The following is an 11093-nucleotide window of genomic DNA, read 5'->3' on the forward strand; positions in this document are numbered from 1 at the left end:
GTCCTTGGCCTCGCCTTCCAGACCAAGACCGACCTCTGCCTCGTCATGACCATCATGAACGGCGGCGACCTGCGGTACGGGGGGGGGGTTAGCGTGGCCTTGGCGTGTTCTTGGTGTGTCCTTGGCGTGTGCCACACACGTGTGTGGGGGACTGGGGATGAGGGCGGTGCCGGGGTCTCCATGGTACGGCCCCCAAGTGTGTCCTTGGTGTGTCCTCCAGGGATGGAGTGTCCCCCCATGTCCTTGGCATGTCCCCATGTTCTTGATGTGTCCTTGGTGTGTCCTTGGTGTGTCCCCAGAGACCTGGAGTGTCCCCATGTCCTTGGCATGTCCCCAGAGTGTCCCCAGAGACCTGGAGTGTCCCCTGTGCCCTTGGCGTGTTCTTGGCATGTCCCCAAGGGCTGGAGTATCCCCCACGTCCTTGGCATGTCCTTACCATGTCCCCAGAGTGTCCCCAGGGACCTGGATGTCCCCATGTCCTTGGCATGTCCTTACCATGTCCCTAAGGGTTGGAACGCCCCCATGTCCTTACCATGTCCCCAGGGACCTGGAGTGTCCCCATGTCCTTGGCATGTCCTTACCATGTTCCCAAGGACTGGAGTGTCCCCATGTCCTTGGCATGTCCCCAGAGTGTCCCCAGGGACCTGGATGTCCCCATGTCCTTGGCATGTCTTTACCATGTCCCCAGAGTGTCCCCAGAGTGTCCCCAGGGACCTGGAGTGTCCCCATGTCCTTGGCATGTCCCCAGAGTGTCCCCAGGGACCTGGATGTCCCCATGTCCTTGGCATGTCCTTACCATGTCCCCAGAGTGTCCCCAGGGACCTGGAGAGCCCCCATGTCCTTGACATGTCCCCAGAGTGTCCCCAGGGACCTGGATGTCCCCATGTCCTTGGTATGTCCTTACCATGCCCCCAGAGTGTCCCCAGGGACCTGGAGAGCCCCCATGTCCTTGACATGTCCTTACCGTGTCCCCAAAGACCTGGATGTCCCCATGTCCTTGGTATGTCCTTACCATGTCCCCAGAGACCTGGAGAGCCCCCATGCCCTTACCATGTCCCCAGAGTGTCCCCAGAGTGTCCCCAGAGTGTCCCCACGTCCCTGGCCTGTCCCCACGCCCCCGTCACGCCCCCGTCACGCGTGCGCTGAGCGTGTCCCCGGCGCGGGGGTGGCGGGGCAGGTTCCACATCTACAACGTGGACGAGGCCAACCCGGGTTCGAGGGAGCCGCGGGCCGTGTTCTACACGGCGCAGATCCTGCTGGGGCTGGAGCACCTGCACCAGCACCGCATCGTCTACCGCGACCTCAAGCCCGAGAACGTCCTGCTCGACGACGCCGGTGACGCCCGGGGGCACGGGGGATGGGAGACAGAGAGAGGAGGGGTGTTGTGGGGACATTAGGGGCATTGGGGTGTTGGGTATATTGGGGACATTTAGGCATGTGAGGATGTTTAGGGTGTTGGGGACGTTGGGGACATTGAGGACATTGGGGGTGTTGGGATGTTGGGGATCATTGGGGGAGTTGGGTGTTGGGGGCATTGGAGGTGTTGGGGACATTGGGGACATTGAGGACATTGGGGGTGCTAGGATGTTGGGGACATTGGGGACGCTGGGGACATTGAGGTGTTGGGGATGTTGGGAATGTTGGAGATTTGGGGGTGTTGGACATTGGGGGTGTTGGGGTGTTGGGGACATTGGGGACGTTGGGGACATTGGGGAGTGTTGGGGATGTTAGGGGATGTTGGAGGGTGTTGGGGACATTATGTTGGGGACACTGGGGGTGTTGGGGACATTGGGGCTGTTGGGGACATTGGGGGTGTTGGGGGTGTTGGGGACATTATGTTGGGGACACTGGGGGTGTTGGGGATGTTGGGAATGTTGGAGATTTGGGGGTGTTGGGGACATTGAGGATGTTGGTGACATTGGGACATTAGGGTGTTAGGTGTTGGGGACATTGGGGATGTTGGGGACGTTGGGGACGTTGGGGACATTTAGGGCGTTGGGGATGTTTGGGGTGTTGGGGACGTTGGGGATGTTGGGGACATTGGGGACATTGGGGCGTTTGGGGACGTTGGAGTGTTAGGGACACTGGGAGTGTCGGGGATGTTAGGGGACGTTGGGGGTATTGGGCATATTGGGGACATTTAGGGCATTGGGGATGTTTGGGGTGTCGGGGACATTGGGGGTGTTGGGATCACTGAGGACATTGGGGATGTTGGGGACATTGGGGACGCTGGGGACATTGGGGGTGTTGGGGACGTTGGGGACTTTGGGGACATTGGGAGCATTGGGGGTGTTGGGGGTGTTGAGGACATTGAGGGCATTAGGGACACTGGGGGTGTTGGGGGTGTTGGGGACATTATGTTGAGGACACTGGGGGTGTTGGGGACGTTGGGGACATTGGGGACATTTAGGGCGTTGAGGATGTTTGGGGTGTTGGGGACGTTGGGATCACTGAGGACATTGGGGACGCGGACGCTAGGGGGTGTTGTGGACGTTGGGGACATTGGGGACATTGGGGTGTTGGGGACGTTGGGGAGTGTTGGGGACGTTAGGACATTGGGGACATTGGGGGTGTTAGGGGCGTTGGGGACATTGTGACATTGGGGGTGTTGAGGATGTTGGGAATGTTGGAGATTTGGAGGTGTTGGGGACACTGGGGGTGTTGGGGACATTGGGTGTTGGTAGTGTTGGGGACATTGGGGGTGTTGGGGACATTGGGGTGTTGGGGACGTTAGTGTTGGGGACGTTGGCATTGGGGGTGTTGGGGATGTTGGGGACATTGGGGTGTTGGATATATTGGGGACATTGAGGTGTTGTGGATGTTTGGGGTGTTGGGACGTTGGGGTGTTGGGGGCATTGGGGACGTTGGGAGCATTGGGAGTTTTGGGGGTGTTGGGGACACTGGGGTGTTAGGGACATTGGGGACATTGGGGACATTGAGGGCATTGGGGACATTGGAGGTGTTGGGGACATTGGGGACATTGGGGACATTGGGGGTGTTAGGTATGTTGGGAATGTTGGAGATTTGGGGGTGTTGGGGACATTGGGGGTGTTGGGGACATTGGGGGTGTTGGGGACGTTGGGGATGTTGAGGACATTGGGGACGTTGGGGGTGTTGGGTATACTGGGGACATTTAGGGCGTTGGGGATGTTTAGGGTGTTGGGGACGTTGGGAGTGTTGGGGACTTTGAGGGTGTTGGGGGACATTGGGGATGTTGGGGTGTTGGGACGTTAGGGACATTGGGGCGTGGGGGTGTTGAGGATGTTGGGAGGCGTTGGGAATGTTGGAGGTGTTGGAGGTGTTGGGGGTGTTGGGGGTGTTGGGGACTTTGGGGGTGTTGGGGACATTGGGGACATTGGGTATATTGGGGTCATTTAGGGTGTTGGGGATGTTTGGGGTGTTGGGGACGTTGGGGACATTGGGGACATTGAGGGCATTGGGGACACTGGGGGTGTTGGGGATGTTGGAGGTGTTGGGGTCATTATGTTGGGGACACTGGGGGTGTTGGGGATGTTGGAGGTGTTGGGGTCATTATGTTGGGGACACTGGGGGTGTTGGGGATGTTGGAGATGTTGGAGATTTGGGGGAGTTGGGGACATTGGGGGTGTTGGGGACATTGGGGACGTTAGGGACCTTAGAGGCATTGAGGGTGTTGGGGATGTTGGAGGTGTTGGGGACACTTCGGGTGTTGGGGGTGTTGGGGACGTTGGGGATGTTGGGAATGTTGGAGATTTGGGGGTGTTGGGGATGTTGGGGACATTGGGGGTGTTGGGGACACTGGGGGTGTTGGGGATGTTGGGAATGTTGGAGATTTGGGGGTGTTGGGGACATTGGGGGTGTTGGGGACACCGGAGATGTTGGGGACACTGGGGGGCCATTGAGGACATTGTGGACACTGGGGACACTGGGGGTTGTGTTACTGGTGTGTGCAGGGCACTGGGACGGGTTCCTGGGGAGGTGTCCCTGGTGACCCTGGTGTCCCTGGTGTCCCTGGTGACCCCGGTGACCCCGATGTCCCTGGTGTCCCTGGTGACCCTGGTGACCCTGGTGACCCCTGGTGACCCTGGTGACCCTGGTGTCCCTGGTGACCCTTGGTGACCCTGGTGACCCTGGTGCCCCCGGTGTCCCCGGTGTCCCTGGTGTCCCTGGTGTCCCTGGTGCCCCTGGTGACCCTGGTGACCCTGGTGACCCCATGACCCTGGTGACCCTGGTGTCCCCGGTGTCCCTGGTGTCCCTGGTGCCCCTGGTGTCCCCGGTGACCCTGGTGTCCCTGGTGACCCTGGTGTCCCTGGTGACCCTGGTGACCCCTGGTGACCCCGGTGTCCCTGGTGTCCCTGGTGACCCTTGGTGACCCTGGTGACCCTGGTGACCCCTGGTGACCCCGGTGACCCCTGGTGACCCCTGGTGTCCCTGGTGCTCAGGCCACGTCCGTCTGTCCGACATGGGTCTGGCCGTGGAGATCAAAGAGGGGCACGACAAAACCCGCGGCTACGCCGGGACCCCGGGTAGGGACACTGGGGACATCTGGGGGACATCTGGGGACATTGGGGACATTGGGGGACATTGGGGACACTGGGGACATTGGGGGGACATTGGGGACACTGGGGAACACTGGGGGGACATCTGGGGACATTGGGGGTTGAGGGGCATCATTGGGGACACTGGGGACGTGGGGACAGTGGGGACATTGGGGGGACATTGGGGACATTGGGGACACTGGGGACATCTGGGGACATTGGGGGGGTTGGGGACATCATTGGGGACATTGGGGGGACATTGGGGGATTGGGGACACTGGGGATGCTGGGAGGACATTGGGGACATCTGGGGACATTGGGGGACATTGGGGGACATCTGGGGACATTGGGGACATTGGGGACATTGGGGGGACACTGGAGACATTCAGGACATTGGGGACATTGGGGGCATTGAGGACATTGAGGGGACATTGGGGACATTGGGGGGGACATTGGGGACACTGGGGGAGTTGGGGACATTGGGGACATTGGGGGCATTGAGGACATTGAGGGGACATTGAGGACACTGGGGGCACAGGACATTGGGGACACTGGAGACATTGGGGGAACATTGGGGGGACATTGAGGGGACATTGGGGGACATTGGGGGAACATTGGGGGGACATTGAGGGGACATTGGGGACATTGGGGGACATTGGGGACATTGGGGACACTGGAGACATTCAGGACACTGGGGACATTGAGGACATGGGGGACACTGGGAGGACATTGGGGACATTGGGGACATTGAGGGGACATTGGGGGACATGGGGGACACTGGGAGGACATTGGGGACATTGGGGACATTGAGGGGACATTGGGGGACATTGGGGGACATTGGGAGGACATTGGGGACATTGGGGGACATTGGGGACATTGGGGGGACATTGGGGGGACATTGAGGACATTGGGGGACACTGGGGGATTGGGGACATTGGGGATTGGGACATTGGGGACATTGGGGGACATTGGGGACATTGAGGGGACATTGGGGACATTGGGGACATTGGGGACATTGGGGACATTGGGGGGACATTGGGGACATTGAGGGGACATTGGGGACATTGGGGACATGGGAGGACATGGATTAATCACCCCTCAATCACGGGGTCCCCCTCCAAGCCTCGGGGTCCCCCATGTCACCTGTCTCCTCCATGTCCCCGTGTCCCCCATCCCCTCCTATCCCTTCCTGTCCTCTCATGTCCCCTGTCCCTAGGTGTCCCCCTGTCCCTCCCAGTGTCCCCATGTCACCCCTGGGTGTCCCCGCAGGGTTCATGGCCCCGGAGCTGCTGCGGGACGAGGAGTACGACTGGTCCTGTCCCTCCTGTCCCCTCCCTGTCCCCCTGTCCCCTGGGTGTCCCCCTGTCCCTCAGTGTCCCCCTGTCCCCTCAGTGTCCCCTGGGTGTCCCCGCAGGGTTCATGGCCCCGGAGCTGCTGCGGGACGAGGAGTACGACTGGTCCGTCGATTACTTCACGCTGGGGGTGACGCTCTACGAGATGCTCGAGGCCAAGGGGCCCTTCCGGCGGCGGGGGGAGAAGGTGACGGTACCCCCAGGGACCCCCAGGGACCCCCAGTACCACCCAGTATCACCCAGTGCCACCCAGTAACCACAGGGACCCCCAGGAACCCACAGGAACCTCAGGGACCCCCTGGGACCCCCAGGGACCCCCAGTGCCACCCAGTGCCACCCAGTGCCACCCAGTAACCACAGGGACCCCCAGGAACCCCCAGGAACCTCAGGGACCCCCTGGGACCTCCAGGGACCTCAGGGACCCACAGAGACCCCCAGGGACCCACAGAGACCCTCAGGAACCCCCCTGGGGCCCCCAGGGACCCACAGGGACCCCCAGTACCACCCAGTAACCACAGGGACCCCCAGAAACCCCCAGGGACCCCCAGTGCCACCCAGTAACCACAAGGACCCCCAGGAACCCCCAGGGACCCCCAGTACCACCCAGTAACCACAGGGACCCCCAGGAACCCACAGGGACCCCCACGGACCCCCAGTACCACCCAGTATCACCCAGTGCCACCCAGTAACCACAGGGACCCCCAGGAACCCACAGGGACCCCCAGGGACCCACAGGGACCCCCAGGGACCCCCAGTACCACCCAGTATCACCCAGTAACCATAGGGACCCCCAGGGACCCCCTGGGACCCACAGGGACCACAGGAACCCCCAGGGACCCCCAGGATCCCTCAGGGACCCCCATGGCCTCCTAGTACCACCCAGTGCCACCCAGTACTGCCCAGTAACCACAGGGACCCCCAGGGACCCCCAGTACCACCCAGTGCCACCCAGTACTGCCCAGTAACCACAGGGACCCCCAAGAAACCCCTCAGAACCCTCAGGAACCTCCAAGAACCCCCCAAAAAACCCCTCAGGAACCTCCAAGAACCCCCCCCCCCAAAAAAAAACCCCAAGGACCTTCAGAACCCTCCCTAAGAACCTCCCAAGAAACCTCTCAGGAACCTCCAAGAACCTCCCCCCCAAAAAACCCCCAAGAAACCCCTCCCTGGCACGTCTCAGGATCCCCTGGGACCCCCAAGAACCTCCCAGGACCTTCAGGACCCCCTGGGACCCCCAAGAACCTCCCAGGACCCTCAGGAACCCCCAAGAACCTCCCAGGACCCTCAGAAACCCCCCCTGGGACCCCCAAGAACCTCCAAGAACCCTCAGAAACCTCCAAGAACCCCCAAGAAACCCCTCAGAACCCTCAGGAACCTCCAAGAACCCCCAAGAACCTCCCAGGACCTTCAGGAACCCCCCCTGAGACCCCCTGGAACCTCCCAGGACCCTCAGAAACCCCCTGGGACCCCCAAGAACCTCCAAGAACCTTCAGGAACCCCCCCGGGACCCTGAAGAACCTCCCAGGACCTTCAGGACCCCCCCTGGGACCCCCAAGAACCTCCCAGGACCCTCAGGAACTCCCTCAAGAACCTCCCAAGAACCTCCCAGGACCCTCAGGAACCCCCCTGGGACCCCCGAGAACCTCCCAGGACCCTCAGGACCCCTGGGACCCCCAAGAACCTCCCAGTACCCTCAGGAACCTCCCCTGGGACCCCCAAGAACCTCCAAGAACCCTCAGGAACCACCCCTGGGACCCTCAGAAACCCCCCCTGGGACCCTCCAAGAACCTCCCAGGACCCTCAGAAACCCCCCCTGGGACCCTCAGAAACCCCCCAAGAACCCCCAAGAACCTCCAAGAACCCTCAGAAACTTCCAAGAACCTCCCAAGAAACCCCTCAGAACCCTCAGGAACCTCCAAGAACCCCCTCAGAAACCCCCCCTGGGACCCTCCAAGAACCTCCCAGAACCTTCAGAAACCCCCCCTGGGACCCCCAAGAACCTCCCAGGACCTTGAGGACCCCCTGGGACCCCCAAGGACCCTCAGGAACCCCCCCTGGGACCCCCAAGAACCTCCCAGAACCTTCAGAAACCCCCCCTGGGAGCCTCAGAAACCCCCCTGGGACCCCCAAGAACCTCCCAGAACCTTCAGGACCCCCTGGGACCCCCAAGAACCTCCCAGGACCCCCCTTTCCCCTCCCCGCCCCCCCAAGGTGGAGAACAAGGAGGTGACGCGGCGCATCCTGCACGACCCCGTGAGCTACTCGGGCCGGTTCAGCGCGGCGGCGCGGGCGGCCTGCGAGGGGCTCCTGGCCAAGGACCCCCAGAGCCGCCTGGGCTTCCGGGGGGGCGACTGCGCCCAGCTCAAGGCACACCCCTTCTTCGGGGCCATCAACTGGGGGCGGCTCGAGGCAGGTAATGCCCCCCGGGGGGGGTTTTGGGGGGTTGGGGGGGTCCTGGAAGGTGGAGGGAAGCGAGCAGAGGGTCTCCAGAGGGTGGTGCTATGGAGGGGGGGGGGTGGTCAAATATGGGGGTCTCCCCAATGGGTGTTGGGTGCTCAGGAATTGGGGTTTCCCAAGGGGTGTGGGAGGTTCTAGAATTGGGGTCTCCATTGGGTGTTGGGTGCTCAGGAATCGGGGTCTCCAAGGAGTGCTGGGTGCCCCAAAATTGGGGCCCCAGTGGGTGTGGGATGCTCAGGAATTGGGGTCCCCAATGGGTGTTGGGTGCTCAGGAATTGGGGTTTCCCAATGGGTGTGGAAGGTTCTAGAATTGGGGTCTCCCCAATGGGTGTTGGGTGCTCATGGTGGTGGGTTCCAGTGCGGGGGGGGTGCCCCAAAATTGGGGTCTCTGTTGGGTTTGGGTGCCCCAAAATTGGGATCCCCAATGGGTGTTGGGTGCTCAGGAATTGGGGTCTCCATTGGGTGTGGAAGGTTCTAGAATTGGGGTCTCCAATGGGTTTGGGTGCCCCAAAATTGGGGTTTCCCAATGGGTGTGGAAGGTTCTAGAATTGGGGTCCCCAAGGGGTTTTGGGTGCTCAGGAATGGGGGTCTCCATTGGGTTTGGGTGCCCCAAAATTGGGGTTTCCCAATGGGTGTTGGGTGCTCAGGAATTGGGGTCCCCAATGGGTGTGGAAGGTTCTAGAATTGGGGTCCCCATAGGGTATTGGGTGCTCAGGAACTGGGGTCCCCAAGGGGTGTTGGGTGCTCAGGAATTGGGGTCTCCATTGGGTTTGGGTGCCCCAAAATTGGGGTCTCCAATGGGTGTGGAAGGTTCTAGAATTGGGGTCTCCAATGGGGTATGGAAGGTTCTAGAATTGGGGTCTCCCCAATGGGTGTTGGGTGCTCAGGAATTGGGGCCTCCGTTGGGTTTGGGTGCCCCAAAATTGGGGTTTCCCAATGGGTGTGGAAGGTTCTAGAATTGGGGTCTCCCCAATGGGTGTTGGGTGCTCATGGTGGTGGGTTCCAGCGGGGGTTGGGTGCCCCAAAATTGGGGTCCCCAATGGGTGTTGGGGAGTCTATTGGGGGGCTACCTGAGATGTTGGGGGTCTCTTGGGGGGCACCAGGAGGCACCTGAGACGTTGGGGGTCTCTTGGGGGGTCCAGAAGTTACCTGAGAAATTGGGGGTCTCTTGGGGGCACCAGAAGTTACCTGAGATATTGGGGGTCTCTTGGGGGGGGGTTCAAGAGGTACCTGAGATGTTGAGGGGTGCCAATTGATACCTGAGATGTTGGGGGAGCTACTCGGGGCACCAGAAGTTACCTGAGATGTTGGGGGTCTCTTGGGGGGCACCAGGAGGTACCTGAGATGCTGGGGGTCTCTTGGGTGTGTTCAGAAGATACCTGAGATGCTGGGGGTCTCTCGGGGGGCACCAGGAGTTAGGAGGCAACCCCAAAGACAACGGGTGACCTTGGGCGTCCCCCAGGTCTGAGTGCCCCCTGTTCGTGCCGGACCCCCGGCGGGTGTGCGCCAAGGACCTGGGGGCTTGAGATGTTGGGGGGCTACTGGGAGGCACCAGGAGGCACCTGAGATGTTGGGGGTCTCTTGGGGGTCAGAAGTTACCTGATATGTTGGGGGTCTCTTAGGAGGGGTCCAGAAGTTACCTGAGATGTTGGGGGCTACTGGGGGGCACCAGCAGGTGCCTGAGACATTGGGGGTCTCTTGAGGGCACCAGGAGGTGCCAGAGACATTGGGGGTCTCTTGGGGGGTCCAGAAGTTACCTGAAATGATGGGGGTCTCTTGGGGGCACCAGGAGGTACCTGAGGCATTGGGGGTCTCTTGGGGGGTCCAGAAGATACCTGAGATGCTGGGGGTCTCTTGGGGGGGTCCAGAAGATGCCTGAGATGCTGGGGGTGGCTACTGGGGGAGGGTTCAAGAGGTGCCTGAGATGCTGGGGTCTCTTGGGGGGTTCAGAAGATACCTGAGATGCTGGGGGTCTCTTGGGGCACCAGGAGTTAGAGGGCAACCCCAAAGACAGCAGGGTGACCTCAGGTGTGTCCCCCAGGTCTGGTGCCCCCCGTTCGTGCCCGGACCCAGCGGGTGTCGCCAAGGACCTGGGGGCTTGAGATGTTGGGGGCTGCTGGGGGCACCAGGAGGTACCTGAGATGTTAGGGGGCTACTGGGAGGGTGCAGGAGGTACCTGAGACATTGGGGTCTCTTGGGGGTTCAGAAATTACCTGAGATGTTGGGGGGGCTCTTGGGGGGGTTCAAGAGGTACCTGAGATGTTGAGGGGTGCCAATTGATACCTGAGATGTTGGGGGTCTCTTGGGGGTACCTGAGAACATTAGGGTCTCTTGGGGGTGTCCAGAAGAAACCTGAGATCCTGGGGTCTCTCAGGGGGCACCAGGAGGTACCTGAGACGTTGGGGTCTCTCAGGGGGCACCAGGAGTTCAGGGGCATCCCCACAGAAAGCGGGGTGACCTCAGGGTGTCCCCCCTCCCCAGGTCTGGTGCCCCCCGTTCGTTGCCGGACCCCCGGCGGGTGTACGCCAAGGACCTGGGGACGTGGGGGCTTTCTCGACGGTGCGGGGGTGGAGCTGGACGGGGGGACGCGGCGATGTTCGACGCCTTCGCCTCGGGCACCGTGGCCATCCCCTGGCAGGAGGAGCTGATCGAGACCGGCGTCTTCGACGAGCTCAACGTCTGGGGGCTCCGGGGACGCTGCCCCCGACCTGGACCCCAACGCCGCGGGGGGGGCGGGGGGCAAGTCCTCCACCTGCTGCCTGCTCTGA

The 11093-nt window shown here is 61.5% G+C and overlaps 1 protein-coding gene across 1 annotated transcript; it reads left to right on the plus strand.

Moving 5' to 3' along the window:
- Positions 1-3: 3 nt before the first annotated feature.
- LOC126651482 (rhodopsin kinase GRK1-like) lies at positions 4-11093 on the plus strand (the record flags this gene model as incomplete). Its single annotated transcript, XM_050337404.1, is given in 7 exon segments — positions 4-74; positions 1178-1335; positions 4422-4505; positions 5931-6055; positions 8080-8300; positions 10807-11010; positions 11012-11093. Coding segments are annotated over 7 exon segments (945 nt in total), but the record flags the coding sequence as incomplete, so codon positions are not given.

Source organism: Myiozetetes cayanensis, unplaced genomic scaffold, assembly GCF_022539395.1.
Source record: "Myiozetetes cayanensis isolate MyiCay16 unplaced genomic scaffold, myiCay2020 scf627, whole genome shotgun sequence".
NCBI lineage: Eukaryota > Metazoa > Chordata > Aves > Passeriformes > Tyrannidae > Myiozetetes > Myiozetetes cayanensis.